Source organism: Coregonus clupeaformis, chromosome 38 (genome assembly GCF_020615455.1).
Source record: "Coregonus clupeaformis isolate EN_2021a chromosome 38, ASM2061545v1, whole genome shotgun sequence".
Lineage (NCBI taxonomy): Eukaryota > Metazoa > Chordata > Actinopteri > Salmoniformes > Salmonidae > Coregonus > Coregonus clupeaformis.
In genome coordinates this window covers 3,262,717-3,280,723 of record NC_059229.1, presented here as the reverse complement: position 1 = coordinate 3,280,723, position 18,007 = coordinate 3,262,717, and the positions used below count along the sequence as shown (strand labels likewise).

The 18,007-nt window shown below is 43.8% G+C and overlaps 1 protein-coding gene across 5 annotated transcripts in view; it reads right to left on the bottom strand.

Moving 5' to 3' along the window:
* LOC121554088 (probable C-mannosyltransferase DPY19L4) overlaps positions 1–18,007 on the bottom strand; it is a 33,963-nt gene that overhangs the window by 13,466 nt on the left and 2,490 nt on the right. For 4 of the 5 annotated variants that reach the window (XM_041867538.2, XM_041867539.2, XM_041867537.2 and 1 more), the window contains 11 exons: positions 17,728–17,818; positions 17,206–17,327; positions 16,866–17,011; positions 16,218–16,341; positions 11,663–11,797; positions 11,328–11,459; positions 11,103–11,204; positions 10,833–10,906; positions 10,452–10,610; positions 10,207–10,332; positions 9,977–10,097 (listed from right to left, as the gene is read on the bottom strand). In XM_041867538.2, the coding sequence (XP_041723472.1) occupies positions 9,977–10,097; positions 10,207–10,332; positions 10,452–10,610; positions 10,833–10,906; positions 11,103–11,204; positions 11,328–11,459; positions 11,663–11,797; positions 16,218–16,341; positions 16,866–17,011; positions 17,206–17,327; positions 17,728–17,818 (1,332 nt within the window). The remainder of the gene's footprint in view (positions 1–9,976; positions 10,098–10,206; positions 10,333–10,451; positions 10,611–10,832; positions 10,907–11,102; positions 11,205–11,327; positions 11,460–11,662; positions 11,798–16,217; positions 16,342–16,865; positions 17,012–17,205; positions 17,328–17,727; positions 17,819–18,007) is intronic. The other variant, XM_041867540.2, reaches the window with a different exon arrangement.

The window sequence follows — 18,007 nt, the reverse complement described above, 5'->3', positions numbered from 1 at the left end:
GAATTGACATTAATGGAGAAAAAATTATAGTGCGATCAGCCTCTGGTCATAAAGGTATTGAACAGCTGTCTGCACCAGTAACACTGAAACATGTAAAGACAGGGAGTGAAGCTACTCTGCCTGTACTGATTTCAGTACAGTGTCCTGTTAATCTATTGGGAAGAGATGCGATGACGCAGTTAAACATAGAAGTAAGACAGACAGTGAGGGAATGCAGGCTCATGTGATAAAGGATAATATGGTTGTAAGTGGTGAAGGGGAACCATGTTATTGGTATAGCCAGGACCTGTTGAGGGAGGTAACTCAGACATACCAAAGACCTTAGTAGACTTGACTAAAACCCTAGTACCTGACTCACCTAAAATGACTGAGGATGACTTACATTGTACTCTGTGGTATAATACACACTCTGGCCCTAGTAAAGAATATGAGGAAGCTCTGTTTAAAACCACAGAAAGGACAATAGGCTTGAAATGGTTTCATTATGATGACACCCATGCAGCAGCAGAAGTCGAATTGGGGCCACAGAGTCAGCAATTCTATAGAGAGAGATGGAGCCCACATGTCTCCTTGGCAAAGGAAGCTCAAGAGGAGTGGTTAGATCTGGGGAAATGGGTGACACAGGCAAAGTATGTTAAAGACTGGCAGACTGCTCCTAACGGGGACCAACATAGCCAATCAACCGGCCGATATCGTAGGAAGTTGAATTGGAGAGCAGGTTGCACACCCGCTGTGCACCTAGACATAGGATGTGATAATTGATGACCAGATATTTTCCTCGCAGAGGAACAAGAAAGAGACCTTGAGATTGTACCTCTAGAGTTGTGGTCTAAGGGACCAGCCGATGTGGGGTTAATTAAGGGAGTAACTCCAGTCCAGGTGGTTCCGCGGTCAAACCATAGGCCATACCAAAAACAATATCCAATGAAACCAGAAGCCATTATAGGGATTACTCCCACATTTGACCACTTACTCAAAGGTGGAGTGATAATCCCGGGGGATGAGGCACAGTGTCATTCACCTGTATTTCCAGTAAAGAAGGCAACTCCAAGCAATGATTGGCGAATGGTAATGGACCTACAGGGGGTAAATAAGAACATCATTCCAAGAGCACCCTGTGTTCCAGACCCACACACTCTATTGAACCAATTGAAACCAGAACATTCTTCCTTTACTGTGATAGACATAGCTAATGCTTTCTTTAGTATACCTGTACATCCTGATAGTCAAGGATGGTTTGGCTTTACCTTCAAAGGTCAGAAATACACATACTCGAGACTTCCACAAGGTTATTCGGAAAGTCCTACAATTTTTTCCCAGGCTATCACACGTAACCCGGGAATGTTTGAACCCCAAGAGGGGAGCCAAATTTTGATATATGTCGATGATATACTGGTAGCAAACCCCTCGAAGGAAGGGTGTAAAAAGGATACTCTCCAGTTGTTAACTTTTATGGCAGGACAAGGGCACAAGGTCAGTAAAAAGAAACTACAACTCTGGCAGAAAGAGGTAATATATTACCTCTTAATCGTATATCTAGGTCACACGATAACGCAGGATGGGAGAACCCTAAACTCCTCAAGAAAAACAGCAATATTAGAAGCTCCTAAACCTCTGAATAAGAAACAAATGATGAGCTTTTTGGGAATGATAAATTACTGTCGAGCATGGATTCCCCATTATGCATTACACACTGGAAAATTGAGTGATCTTATCTATGGAAAAGCTATGGCAGCACATGATAAAATAATCTGGAATAACGAGGCTGATTTGCAATTTGAGGAAATTAAGCAATTATTGACCTCTTCAACGGTGCTGGGCGTTCCCTAGATATGACAGACCATTCACTCAAACTGTGGATTGTAGAGAGGGATATATGACATCAGTACTGACACAAAAACATGGGGACAAAAATAAACCGGTAGCATATTTTTCTTCAAGACTTGATGAGGTGGCTCAGGCAATGCCTGTCTGTTTGCAATCAGTTGTGGCAGCAGCTAATGCAGTGCAGGACTCAGCTTCAATAGTACTATACCATGATCTAACCTTAAAAGTTCCACATGCAGTGTCAATTCTGCTATTGGAACACAAGATGGCGTACATGTCACCAGCACGACACCTATCTTGTATGATAAGATTGCTGAACATGCCAAATCTAACTATTGAACGATGTACAACGCTGAATCCTGCAACATTGGTTCCAGTTGTGAATGATGGTAGTCCCCATAACTGTATTGAAGAAACTGAAAAAAATAGTACTACCCAGGCCTGACTTAACAGACTTAGCTATACCATGTTGTGAAGTAACAATGTTTGTTGATGGATCTTCTAGGAAGAATCCTGATGGCACGAATGCAACTGGTTATGCTGTAGTGACAGAGAACGAGGTTCTAGCTGCTGAACCCTTACCAAGAAACTACTCTGCCCAACAGGCAGAGATAGTGGCATTAACAAAAGCATGCCAACTGGGTAAAGGGAAGGTTATAACTATCTATACCGACAGTGCATATGCCTTTAATACCGTACACGTCTTTGCTGCCCAGTGGAAGAATAGAGGAATGGTTACGACTTCGGGTAAACCAATAACACATGCAGAGTTGATTCTTGACCTCCTAGATGCAGTACTATTACCAAAAAAGCTCGCAATATGTAAGTGTGAGGCGCATACTACAGGGAAGGATAGCATTACTTTGGGGAATGTAAAGGCAGATGAGGAAGCTAAGAAGGCTGGGTCAAAACACTTCTCTGGTTCCAGTCAGCTGTCAAAAGAGGAAGTTTCGATAGACAGAGATCTACTTATAGAGAGCTACAGTAGGGCCCCAATTAAGGAAGTTCACAGATGGGTAAAGCAAGGCGCAGTAAATAAGGAAGGAATATGGGTCAAAGACAGCTTACCAATTCTCCCGAAATCACTGTTTAGATATGCTGCAATATTGACACACGGGCAGAGCCATGTGTCAACTGGAGGGATGGTAGAGCAGATTAGACAACACTTTGTTGCATATGGGATTACAAATTATTTAAAAAACTTTTGTTCAAGATGTGTTATCTGTGCTCAAAGTAATCACCAGGGTAGACAAAGGGCACCTCTGGGTGAGTACCCTCCGGCTAAGTACCCCTTTCAACAATTAGAAATGGACTTTATAGAGCTGACCAGGAGTGAGGGAAAGAAGTGGTGTTTGACTATAATAGACAAATACACTAAATGGGTAGAAGCTTTCCCTACCTCCTCGGCAGATGCTATAACAGTAGCAAAAGCAATATGCCAGGATATAATACCAAGGTTCGGCCTCACAGAAACAGTCCTTCCCTACAGGGACTGTAGGGAAGGACATCACCTTTGAGGTCTTTGCGGACCAGTTGGGAAGTTGGGGACTACTGGCTGGTAGTATCATAAAGGATGGGAGATATACAGTGGGGAGAACAAGTATTTGATACACTGCCGATTTTGCAGGTTTTCCTACTTACAAAGCATGTAGAGGTCTGTAATTTTTATAATAGGTACACTTCAACTGTGAGAGACGGAATCTAAAACAAAAATCCAGAAAATCACATTGTATGATTTTTAAGTAATTAATTTGCATTCTATTGCATGACATAAGTATTTGATCACCTACCAACCAGTAAGAATTCCGGCTCTCACAGACCTGTTAGTTTTTCTTTAAGAAGCCCTCCTGTTCTCCACTCATTACCTGTATTAACTGCACCTGTTTGAACACGTTACCTGTATAAAAGACACCTGTCCACACACGCAATCAAACAGACTCCAACCTCTCCACAATGGCCAAGACCAGAGAGCTGTGTAAGGACATCAGGGATAAAATTGTAGACCTGCACAAGGCTGGGATGGGCTACAGGACAATAGGCAAGCAGCTTGGTGAGAAGGCAACAACTGTTGGCGCAATTATTAGAACATGGAAGAAGTTCAAGATGATGGTCAATCACCCTCGGTCTGGGGCTCCATGCAAGATCTCACCTCGTGGGGCATCAATGATCATGAGGAAGGTGAGGGATCATCCCAGAACTACACGGCAGGACCTGGTCAATGACCTGAAGAGAGCTGGGACCACAGTCTCAAAGAAAACCATTAGTAACACACTACGCCATCATGGATTAAAATCCTGCAGCGCACGCAAGGTCCCCCTGCTCAAGACAGCGCATGTCCAGGCCCGTCTGAAGTTTGCCAATGACCATCTGGATGATCCAGAGGAGGAATGGAAGAAGGTCATGTGGTCTGATGAGACAAAAATAGAGCTTTTTGGTCTAAACTCCACTCGCTGTGTTTGGAGGAAGAAGAAGGATGAGTACAACCCCAAGAACACCATCCCAACCGTGAAGTATGGAGGTGGAAACATCATTCTTTGGGGATGCTTTTCTGCAAAGGGGACAGGACGACTGCACCGTATTGAGGGGAAGATGGATGGGGCCATGTATCGCGAGATCTTGGCCAACAACCTTCCCTCAGTAAGAGCATTGAAGATGGGTCGTGGCTGGGTCATCCAGCATGACAACGACCCGAAACACACAGCCAGGGCAACTAAGGAGTGGCTCCGTAAGAAGCATCTCAAGGTTCTGGAGTGGCCTAGCCAGTCTCCAGACCTGAACCCAATAGAAAATCTTTGGAGGGAGCTGAAAGTCCATATTGCCCAGCGACAGCCCCGAAACCTGAAGGATCTGGGGAAGGTCTGTATGGAGGAGTGGGCCAAAATCCCTGCTGCAGTGTGTGCAAACCTGGTCAAGACCTACAGGAAACGTATGATCTCTGTAATTGCAAACAAAGGTTTCTGTACCAAATATTATGTTCTGCTTTTCTGATGTATCAAATACTCATGTCATGCAATAAAATGCAAAATAATTACTTAAAAATCATTCAATGTGATTTTCTGGATTTTTGTTTTAGATTCCGTCTCTCACAGTTGAAGTGTACCTATGATAAAAATTACAGACCTCTACATGCTTTGTAGGTAGGAAAACCTGCAAAATCGGCAGTGTATCAAATACTTGTTCTCCCCACTGTATATGTATGTCACCATGTACATCCTGGGACCATGTAGTTGCTCATACCGAGCGAGGGGGATATGTCAATCTCCATACACAGTTTAAGGACAGGTGGAGTATTGTGAAAGTAGGGAATTACCAGAAATGGCAGAGCGACCCATATAAGGGTAGGTACTGTCTGAAAGTCCGAATTACGCTAAAACAGGTAAAGGCTACGGATGAGGGAATGTGGTACATAGGATTTGACCGCAAATGTTGTGGAGACACATTAGTGGCTTTCTGGGTAGTAATCAACCCAGCAGATGTTACAGACCTGACAAGTGAGATATCCTCTTCAACTGGGGCACCATATAGAGTAAACCTCTCTGAGGGAGGTAGTGAGACCGGGGCCGTGGTGAAGATAGTGCAAACTATAGACCTGAAGGAAGTAGTACAGGTGGAGACGGGGTACAGGGATCCTAACCTGTGGTTGGAATGGATTCAGTATACGGCAAGAACTATGTCTAAAGAGGACTGTTATGCCTGTGGGACAGCCAAACCAAGGTTAACAACTACTCCGTTCCCCTTGACGGGCTTTAACTCTCCGTCAGGTTTATCTTGCATGATTAAATTGTTCAAGCCACCTGGGAATGTGGTGAAGGAGTCTTGTAGTAACTTGCACTATCTGTATCCCCCGATAACAAAGTCACCCCGACCTAGGTTACCTCCGTTTGAAGTCTCAGGGGATTCTTACTATTGTTTCTCTAGGACTGATAAAATAGGATACAGGGTAGGGCATCTTAGCTCCTGCTCCCACACAGAGAATGTCACAACTAAAGAGACCATGACTAATCTCTCTCCTCTTTGTTGCAGCCAGAGGATTTTAGGAACCAAAACCAGGCCCGTGCTGACATCTGGTGGTTGTGTGGTGATGACAGACTGTGGCCTCACCTACATACTAATTGGACAGGAACCTGTGCGCTAGCTCAGCTGGTAATGCCCTTCACTCTCATCAAACAATCAAACGTGTCAGAGACTGGTGAGTTGTCACGTAGAAAGCGGGACCTCCTCCCGGGATCCTTTGATGAAAGGATATATATTGATGGGATAGGAGTACCTCGAGGGGTTCCAGAAGAATTCAAAGCTAGGAATCAGATCGCAGCTGGGTTTGAATCAAGTCTTTTCTGGTGGTCAACAATTAATAAAAACGTAGATTGGATAAATTATATTTACTATAACCAGCAAAGATTTATAAACCACACTCGTGATGCAATAAAGGGATTGGCTGAGCAGACAGCGGCAACTAGCTTAATGGCATGGCAGAATAGAATAGCTTTAGATATGCTTTTGGCTGAGCGGGGCGGAGTTTGTGTTCTGTTTGGATCTATGTGCTGTACTTTCATCCCCAACAATACAGCACCGGACGGGTCCCGTGACCAAAGCGCTTCAGGGACTCACCACGCTGGCGAACGAACTGGCTGAGAACTCTGGTATTGATAGCTCCCTAAACGGTTGGTTTGATAACATATTTGGTAAATGGAAAACTATTGTTGTAACTATTCTGGGTGCAGCTATAGCTTCTATGGGTATGCTTGTTCTTTGTGGATGTTGTCTTATTCCCTGTGTCCGAGGGTTGGTGAGCAAGGCGATGGAGAAGGCAGTTTCCCAACAGATGGTGAGATACGGCCCAATCCCGGACTCCGACCTAAGGAATGAAGGATATGACCTACCAGGCTTGGTGGAGGATGACGACGATTCAGATAGTTTGAGACTGGATGAAACTTTTCTTAGTTCTAATGTGTGAAGGTTGCAGTGAAAATCTAACGAAGAGCTATGATTGGATGTTAACCTAGAACTACAAATCTCTAGTTTAAAAGTTATTGTAATGACTTTTGTGTATTAAAGTCTCGTTTTAAGTATGATGTACTAATTAATCAATATTGCAGGATGTGATGAAGCAAATGTTCTTCACTATAGGCTTAGACTGTTGTTTCCAGATAGTGGGTAAACAGGTTAGGTACCATTGCTAAATAATAACATTACGCTTTTAATCATGGGGTAACCCTGATGAACCTGTATTGAATGAGACACTTTTTAATGTTTTTATATGCAAACCAACTTATATACTTCAATGAGTGTGATTTATTTCTATAACAACATATATTTTGTATGTGCTTAATATTAAGTCAAAGGGTGGATTGATAGATTAATTATTAATAACTAATTATTACACCCTGAAACTGTGTATAATGTGTTAGAAATGTGTGAGTGTAGGACCAGTAAGCTACCATTGAGCTACTATTTAGCAATGTGAGTAAGAGTTAGACCAGACAACAATGGAGAACTGTCTAAACCAAGATAAAGGGGCCTCCCAATTTAGGGAGGATGCGATATCTGCACCTGGCCGAGCAAGGAGTGGGAAAAGATAAGAACAGTGATGGTCAGGAGAGCAGAGGAAAACATGAGCTGAGCCGAGGTGTGTGTGTGTTTACAAGATGTGTATAGTGGAAAAATACAGGCCGCTTAAGGGGGGGGCAGGATTTTTAGTATGACTTATGTGTATAAAAGGATTGTACCACCATTTTGTTTCAGAATTCTCAATGAATAAATATCTCTGACTATGCAGACCGGGACTCTGGCCGTTACTTAAATCCCAAATGACTTACAACCTTTTGGGAGACGCACAGACACACTAAAATAGTTTGTTAAATAATTCACATAACACCCAGTCATGTGAAATCCATAGATTAGGGCCTAATTTATTTATTTCAATTGACTGATTTCCTTACATGAACTGTAACTCAGTAAAATCTTTGAAATTGTTGCATTTTGCGTTTATATTTTCATTCAGTGATTAGGCATATGCATCCTACCTTTGAAGCATCTCTTTGAGTTGGCTATATATCCCTTTTCCATTTTTCCTGTGCCATCCAAATGTGTGCATAGCCAAGGGGTACCATGTTGTTAGCTAGCTAGCCAAGTAGTATGACTAAACAAGGTTGTTTGTTATCAAACCAAAAACTCGCTGCCCACGAGTAGTTTAAAACGGCCCGTGACATTGTTTATAAAAATTAAATAACGTGAACCAATTCACGGTAGAATTGGGTTTGGGCTAGAAACTCACGGTTTTCAGTGATGTAAAGGCGTAAGCATGACTGTCACTGCTAAAACATGTCTCTATGGCTGCATGACAGCGAAGCCTAGTCAGACTGACCTACTTGTTCTTTCAAGCGAAATTTTGATCACGCTGCGAGCCGCTCCAATAATGAAACGAATGTAACGGAAACCCCTACCCTGTCTGCACACCCCCAGCTCGCCATCACGGCTAAATAATTTTTAAAATTGATGGAGATGCGCAGAAAGAACGGACGGAAAGAAGCGGCTAAGTAGGCTAATGGCTGGATAGGGGATGCGGCCAATGACCTATATAAACCCTGGATTGCTGACGCTATGTATTGGCCATTGAGAGGCTTTGAAGCCACCGGTCGGCCATACTGGCACTCCCTAGTAGAAGCAGTCCTCCATAGACTACCACAGTATGAGTCGTAATACCCATAAAACCTAGCGGTCAAACAAGGAAATGGTTCCAATCGTTTTTCCACCGTTCAATTGTCCCATAGGGGATTTTAGAAACACTTAAAATAAGGGCTGTGTTTCATGTAGGCTTACCCTGGCGTGACGTTTTGATAACCGTGTAAATCTCTCTAGGACAAAGTGACTTTTATAAATATATTCGCCTGTATTTATCCCCCCCCAAAAAATGAAATGCTAATTAGCAGCTAATGTGGCTATGATAAAGAACTACAAATGCCATGATGATCTGGACGAGACTGCCGAATCGAGGCAAAGGTGAGAATCTCTGGATTAACTATCTAATGTTGGCTTAATTTAGTAATGAATAAACTGGCTAAATTTCTTTAAAATTGACAATTCTGTGAACTGTCTTGTGCAAGTTTTAAATTGACACAATACCTGTTAGCAAAGGTGTCAGCTAGCGATGCCTTGCAGGAGCTGGCAGGGATTTGTAGTCTTGCATGTCTACATTGATGGTATTTAGCATTTTCGATTCAGAGTAAATAGAGAAAAATATATTGCTAAAAGTCTCCTTGTCCAAGACAGATTTACATGGTTATCAAAATGTCACGCCAGGGTAAGCCTACATGAAAAGTGTTTCTAAAATTCCCTACGAGAAAAATGTATGGTGGAAAAACGATTGGAACCATTTCCCTGTTTCACCGCTAGGTTTTATGGGTATTATGACAAATTCACTGTGGGGCTCTATATGAATGAATGAAATTCTACAGTATTTCAATTAAATGTTTCAAGGACAAAATTACATGTATTTAAGTATGTTGTTGTTGTAGTGGGCACAGTAACATTAATACTCTCCAAAAAAATTAATATATATTTTTTCATTTTTATGTTTAGCTCAAATAATATAATTGAAAAGTATGCATTAAAGTGTCTGTAATATAATAAACATATAAAAAAAATGAATGTAGACATTCATAAATGCATTTCTATAGCTAGCTTCCAAAATCTTTTTTTACAATTGAGTATCAAGCTGGTTCTGAGGTGGCTTCAATACAGCTCCCCGTGTCAGTCATCCAGGGTTTATATGCGGCTGCCTGCTCACGTGATACTGGAATTAAGCACTTATCACTCAATGGGTGAAACACTGTGTCGTCGTTGTGCCTCAGGTGATGAACAAACAAACCGTGACAGCCACGCAGAGACCCACGTTTTGAAGTCGGTTTAATAATACTTTGCTGTGGATATTTTGTCTCAAAGTTCCAATGGCATAAGGACGAACTCAGAGGACAACCGGTAGAGTAAGTTCAAATAAAATGTATTCAACATTCTGACTTGTAAAGGGACTGTTCGGTATTCCGGAATCTATTTGTTAGCTATGAGTGTGGAGCCGGAGGCATGTCCCCACTTAAAGAGTAGAAGTTGTGGCGCTTGGAGCTAACTGAATGGAAAAAAATGCCTCTCTCACCAGTACTACAGGGTGGATGGACTTCAGCCTCAGCCACCTGAACACAGTCATCCAGAGCTCTGGAGAACACACACCAAACGCTGTGAACATGCAGACGTATGGGGTCCACAAATACTTCATCCTGTGGGAGAATCAATCCATAGTTGAACAACACGTGAACAAGGACAGACATTTTTTTGCTGATCTGACAGGTTATATAGCAAGTACGCCTGAATCATTTTGGAACATACCCCTCAAAGGACATAGCGAGGGCCCCAAACAGAATTGTGTGGAAAACATGGTAGACGACCTCTGGTTGCTCTCCTATTCGTCCATCTTCGAGTCGGAGGTTTGTTTTCATTGGCTCACCACTGTTACTATGGAGATACAGGAATTACTGAACAGTCATACAAAAACCTTCCTATTTCAAACCTACCATATTATGAGAACACAAAACAACAGCTTCTCTTGCCGTCTACTACGTGTAGTTTCTAACCTGAGCCTCCTGTAGATGGTCTGCAGTGTTGATATGAGACAGATGAGGAGGACCAGTAAGTAGAAAGGCAGGACTGATGCTTGGGTCAGCCGCAGGAAAAAGTCCTGACTGGGCGTCTGGAAGCATTCTTGACACAGGAGCCGGTTGGTCACAAAGTCTCTGAGGAAGAGAAACCATTCAATATTTAGTGAATATTTTATATTTAATGTTGTTCATTGCTAGTTAACATTATGATTGAACACTTAATATTACTACATGCATACTGAAGTAAACTGAAGTTTAAGACTTACAGGCCACTTACACTAGAATGACCTTATCTTTGTCTTATTGCTGAATGCCAAATATTTGGGTCAGTTCTAAGTTTGAAAGTGTTGAACTCACGTTGTTGTGTTGAGTCCGAATTTCACTTCAAGAAATTTCAAAATGAAATCACTCTCACTGACTGGCATTAGTCGCTGGAAATCAAATTAGAAGCATATTATATTCAAATATTGATTTGTCAAATGAAATCCCATCTAATACAATATGTGGTGTGTTTGTTAATCAGATATTGCAATTTCCTTCCAGATACACATCCACAGAGGGTACATTCCCATATTTAATCAATGTTACAATATTGATGAAACTGAACCTAAACTCAGGGACTCTCACCTTGACCACATAGCTGAAAGTGATCCCGGTGGTGAAGCAAAGGTAGAAATGCAGAAAGATCTTTATCAGTCTGGCCACTAGGGGGCCCATCTTCATGTTTTGCTGAAAACGTTCAATATTTCATCATTTTGTGTCATCATTTTGTGTGAAAGGTGGAAATTAGGCTTTGGAGCTGTAAGTTAACTTCCATTTGGTTCCACAGAGTGAGTGAGAAGCTATCTCTACCTGGAAGTACCTCGCGAGCACAGAGCTGATGAGGAGGCTGAGCAGAGGGGAGCTGAGCAGGGCTGGGTTCTGGAACTGGAGGACATAGGCCAGGAGCAGAGAGCTCAGGTACACCTTGTGAATGTCAGCCATCTTGTCAATCACACAGAGAGAGAGAGAGAGAGAGAGAGAGAAAGAGATCCAATTGACTGAATAATTAGACATTTTATCACACCAAAATATCCGTAAAGCAAATGTTTAATCTGCAACAACCATGAAGACGGAAGTCAGCATTTCAAGTCAGCAAATAGGTCTTCAAAATATCACAATAACTTTTGATGGCAGTAAGTCAGTACCTTGCGGGGCGGCACCAGGTCAAAGGAGTCAAGCAGGAACAGGGCCAGGCCCTGGATGAAGAGCACGTAGTGACTGTGCTCCCACACCAGGATGAAGATGAAGGTGGTGGCACTCATCAGGAGGTAACAGAACATCTACAACACAGAGGGGAGAGCCATCATGTCAATATTACCAATAAGGTGAATCCAACATGGGGTATGATGAAGAGCTTTCAAAGACACACTTAGAATATCTCTATATTCCATATTTCCACACACATACTGATGAGTTTACAGCTTTTAAATCAATTCAATTGAAAGCGCTAAAAAAGCATATGAAATCAATTTCTATTTGTCACATGCGCCGAATACAACAGGTGTAGACCTTACCGTGAAATGCTTACTTACAAGACCTTAACCAACAATGCAGTTTTAAGAAAATAGAGTTAAGAAAATATTGACTAAATAAACTAAAGTAAAAAATAAAAAGTAACACAATAAAATAACAATAATGAGGCTATATACAGGGGGTACCGGTACAGAGTCAATGTGCGGGGGTACAGGTTAGTCGAGGTCATATGTACAGGAGTAGGGGTAAAGTGAAAATGCATAGATAATAAACAGCAAGTAGCAGCAGTGTAAAAACAAAGGGGGTGGTGGGGGTGTCAATGAAAATAGTCCGGGTGGCCATTTGATTAATTGCTCAGCAGTCTTATGGCTTGGGGGTAGAAGCTGTTAAGGAGCCTTTTGGACCTAGACTTGACGCTCCAGTACCGCTTGACGTACGGTAGCAGAAAGAACAGTCTATAACTTGGGTGACTGGAGTCTGACAATTTTTTGGGCCTTTCTTTGACAGCGCCTAGTATATAGGTCCTGGACGGCAGGAAGCTTGGACCCAATGATGTACTGGGTGGTACGCACTACCCTCTGTAGCGCCTTACGGTCGTATGCAGAGCAGTTGCCATACCAGGCGGTGATGCAACCGGTCAGGATGCTCTCGATGGTGTAGCCGTAGAACTTTGAGCATCTGAGGACCCATGCCAAATCTTTTCAGTCTCCTGAGGGGGAAAAAGCGTTGTCGTGCCCTCTTCACGACTGTCTTGGTGTGTTTGGACCATGATAGTTTGTTGGTGATGTGACCCGCTCCACTACAGCCCCGTCGATGTGAATGGGGGAATGTTCGGCCCTCCTTTTCCTGTAGTCCACGATCAGCTCCTTTGCCTTGCTCACGTTGAGGGAGAGGTTGTTGTCCTGGCACCACACTGCCAGGTCTCTGACCTTTTCCCTATAGGCTGTCTCATCGTTGTCTGTGATCAGGCCTACCACCGTTGTGTCGTCAGCAAACTTAATGATGGTGTTGGAGGAGTCGTGCTTGGCCACGCAGTCATGGGTGAACAGGGAGTACAGGAGGAGACTAAGCACGCACCCGAGGGGCCCCCGTGTTGAGGATCAGCGTGGCAGATGTGTTGTTTAGCTTAGTGATGAACTTTGTGGGCACTATGGTATTGAACGCTGAGCTGTAGTCAATGAACAGCACTCTCACATAGGTGTTCCTTTTGTCCAGGTGGGAAAGGGCAGTGTGGAGTGTGATTGAGATTGCGTCATCTGTGGATCTGTTGGGGCGGTATGTGAATTGGAGTGGGTCTAGGGTTTGGGATGGTGGTGTTGATGTGAGACATTACTAGCCTTTCAAAGCACTTCATGGCTACCGAAGTGAGTGCTACGGGGCGGTATTCATTTAGGCAGGTTACCTTCGCTTTCTTGGCCACAGGGACAATGATGGTCTGCTTGAAACATGTAGGTATTACAGACTCGGTCAGGCAGAGGTTGAAAATGTCAGTGAAGACACTTGCCAGTTGGTCCACGCATGGCTCGGAGTACACAGCCTGGTAATCCGTCTGGCCCCGCGCCCTTGTGAATGTTGACCCTTTTAAAAGGTCTTGCTCACATCGGCTATGGAGAGCGTGATCACATAGTCGTCCGGAACAGCTGGTGCTCTCATGCATGTTTCAGTGTTGCTTGCCTCGAAGCGAGCATAAAAGGCATTTAGCCCATCTGGTAGGCTCGTGTCACTGGTCTGCTCGCAGCTAGGTTTCCCTTTGTAGTCTGTAATAGTTTGCAAGCCCTGCCACATCCGACGAGCGTCAGAGCCGGTGTAGTAGAATTAAATCTTAGTCCTGTATTGACGCATTGCCTGTTTGATGGTTTGTCTGAAGGCATAGCAGCATTTCTTATTAGTGTCCCGCACCTTGAAAGCGGCAGCTCTAGCCTTTAGCTCGGTGCGGATGTTGCCAATAATACACGGCTTCTGGTTGGGATATATTCAGTGCATTTGGAAAGTATTCAGACCCCTTTACTTTTTCCACATTTTGTTACGTTACAGCATTATTCTAAAATTGATTAAATTATATATTTTTTCCTCATCAATCGACACACAATACCCCGTAATGACAAAGTGAAAACTGTTTTTTATAAATTTTTGCAAATGTATTAAAAATAAAAACCAAAATACCTTATTTACATAAGTAATCAGACCCTTTGCTATGAGACTCGAAATTGAGCTCAGGTGCTTCCTGTTTCCATTGATCATCCTAAAGTTTTTTCTACAACTTGGAGTCAAATCTGGGGAAGGGTCCCCAAAAATTTCTGTAGCATTGAAGGTCCCCCAGAACACAGTGGCCTCCATCATTCTTAAATGGAAGAAATGTGGAACCACCAAGACTCTTCCTAGAGCTGGCCGCCCGGCCAAACTGAGCAATTGGGGGAGAAGGGCCTTGGTCAGGGAGGTGACCAAGACCCCAATGGTCAATCTGACAGAGCTCCAGAGTTCCTCTGTGGAGATGGGAGAAACTTCTAGAAGGACAACAATCTCTGCAGCACTCCGCAAATCAGGCTTTTATGGTAGAGTGGCCAGACGGAAGCCACTCCTCAGTAAAAGGCAAATTACAGCCAGCTTGGAGTTTGCCATAAGGCACCAAAACTCTCAGATTCTCTGGTCTGATGAAACCAAGACTGAACACTTTGCCATGAATGCCAAGCGTCACGTCTGGAGGAAACCTGGCACCATCCCTACGGTGAAGCATGGTGGTGGCAGTATCATGTCAGGATCGAACAAAGATGAACGGAGCAAAGTATAGAGAAATCCTGCTCCAGAGCGCTCTGGACCTCAGACTGGGTCGAATGTTCACCTTCCAACAACGACCCTAAGGACAACGACCCTAAGCACACAGCCAAGACAATGCAGGAGTGGCTTTGGGACAAGTCTCTGAATGTCCTTGAGTGGCCCAGCCAGAGCCCGGACGAACATCTCGAGACCTGAAAATAGCTGTGCAGCGACGCTCTCCATCCAACCTGACAGAGCTTGAGAGGATCTGCAGAGAAGAATGGGAGAAACTCCCCATATACAGGTGTGCCAAGCTTGTAGCGTCATACCCAAGACGACTCGAGGCTGCAATCGCTGCCAACGTTTCTTCAACAAAGTACTGAGTAAAGGGTCTGAATACTTTTGTAAATGTCATTTTTATTTTATTTTATACAAAACCTGTTTTTGCTTTGTCAATATGGGGTATTGTGTGTAGATTGATGAAAAAATATATATTTAAACTATTTTAGAATAAGGCTGTAACATAACAAAATGTGGAAAAGTTAAAGGGGCTTTGTACCCGTCTCTGTGTGTGGAGTAAAGGTGGTCTAGAGTAATTTTTTCCTCTGTTTGCCTGCAATAAAGTCCCCGGGCACTAGGAGCGCCACTTCTGGATGAGCATTTTCTTCGTTGCTTATGGCCATATACAGCTCGTTGAGTGCGGTATTAGTGCCAGCATCAGTTTGTGGTGGTAAATCGACAGTTACGAAAAATATACATAGTGTGGTATAAAAATGGTAGATAGTGTGGTCTACAGCTTATTATGTGGTACTCTACCTGAGACGAGCAATACCTCGAGACTACCTTAATATTGGATATCGCGCACCAGCTGTTATTGACAAATAGACACACACCCCCACCCCTCGTCTTACCGGATGTAGCTGTTCTGTCCTGCCGATGCACGGAAAACCCAGCAAACGGTCGTGAGTCGTGACGACACGGTGAAACATAAGATATTACAGTTTTTAATGTCCCGTTGTCTCGAACGGAGCTCTCCAGTTTATTCTCCAGTGATTGCACGTTGGCTAATAGAACGGATGGTAGAGGCGGGTTACCCACTCGCCGACTAATTATCACAAGGCACCCTGATCTCCGCCCCCTGTATTTCATTACTGGGAGCAACATGAAATCCTTCTCGTCAGACTCATTAAAGAAAAAAATCTTTGTCCAGTTTGAGGTGAGTCATCGCTGTTCTGATATCCAGAAGCTCTTTTCAGTCATAAGAGACGGTAGCATCAACATTATGTAGAAAATAAGTTACAAACAATGCGGAAAAAAAACACAAAATAGCACAATTAGTTAGGAGCCCGTAAAACAGCAGCCATCCACTTCGGCGCCATTCTTTCTTTTTTCACTCTATTCCTCTCCCGTACTCCAATTACCTAGGTGTTTAAAAAGTAATTACATTTGGAGCAAAATGCAAAGGGAGCTCACCTCTGTGGCAGAGTTAATGTTATTACTCAGGAATCCTGTTAAGGCTGCAACTTGGCAGGAGAAATAAGGCAAGGCCCAGTTGTCCCGCAGAGGAATTGCATAGTCCACTTTGGTCGTGTCTGGTCTGGGGAGAAAATGAATGAACAGTGAGAGAATTAAAACAAGGTATGTTGTAATCTCTAAATGCCTAGGAAGACCAGGGCAGGAGGGGGACAGGGGCAGGAGGGGGACAGGGCGAGCAGGTAGCTGACCAGTGGTGGCTATTCAGCAGCCTGATGGTCTGGGGGTAGAAGCTATTGGTCAGTCTGTTAGTTTTAGCCATGATGCTCTTGTACTGCCTGCGTCTGAGTGACGGAAGCGGGGAGAACAGGCCATGGCTCGGGTGATAATGGCTGTGTCCTGATTCAACACACTTACACTTGCTCTCATGGATTTAACAATGGTGGAAACTACCCTCCAGCCAGTGTTTACAACACTCCTATGCTTTTAAATCCATGACAGGGAGGGTACAAGTGCACACTTCTGGAAAAGGCAGGAGAATGGGGATACAGACATTGCCTGCATCATAGGGCCCTGGTCAAAAGTAGTGCACACCGAAGGGAATAGGGACGCAGCCATTGTGTCCGACTGTGTCCATCTCCCACTCACCGGTTGATGACATACCAGGCCACGGCCAGCATGCCAGCCACCCAGGTGCCACTCATCACCCAGCTGGACACGAAGAGGGCAGTGACGTAGACCGCCTGGAGGCCAAACACCACCCCGATGTAGAAGTATACTGGCTCTATTACATCCTGCAGGGTGGAGGAAACCATACCAGTCAGACACACACAGAGTACATCACCAGCATCTCTATGGGTGATAAGACTGCAGGTTGTGGGTAGGCAGCGCGTCAACTAACGCAAGTTGCCATGCAGCCAAAAACCAGAGGTTCATGTCAGATCTTTTTGATCAAGGGAAAGAGATTATCTCTGGGTGGTGGACTGACCTGGCTTCCTGTGACTCTATAGAGCAGACTCGTGACAAGTTCTGGGTACAGAGACAGGCGCTCCACTACATTGATGGTCTGACCAGACACAGTCCTGTTGTCTCTCGTCAACTCGTATATCCCTAGAGCAGAAAAACAAAAAATCCATAACACAGAAATAATAAAGAGGATGATGATGATCACTGAAAACCATAGATGTATTGTATTGGTGGCGGCAGGTAGCTTAGTGGTTAAGAGCGTTGTGCCAGTAACCGAAAGGTCGCTGGTTCTAATCCCCGAGCCAACTAGGTGAAAAATCTGTCGATGTGCCCTTGAGCAAGGCACTTAACCCTAATTGCTCCTGTAAGTCGCTCTGGATAAGAGCGTCTGTTAAATTACGTAAATGTAAATGTATTAACAGTATGGCATGATAGTGTTACAGTAGAACTGTGACTGGGTGAGGCAGGCTGTCTTAGGTTTGGATATCAAAACCACTGATATGTATTGGATACTGGCATGTTTGGGGCAAGATTAGGCTATTACCACTTTCAAAGGAGGGTGCTGTCAACATGTGTTTGTAGTAGTAATAGTAGAGTCCACTGCCACCCTGGAAGGTGATTTCCCGTTCCAGCTCCTGATACAAAATAAACACAAAAGGCAGGGTAAGCACTGTTCATATTCCTGTTAACACCTTGCCCTTATCTAACGGTTTATCAGACAGGAAGAGAGAACGAGACAGGACAGGAAGAGAGAACAACTGTCAGGCTGAGACAAATGGATGGCGGAAGACGCAGCGCTACCCTAGCCTGGTTACTAGTCTGTA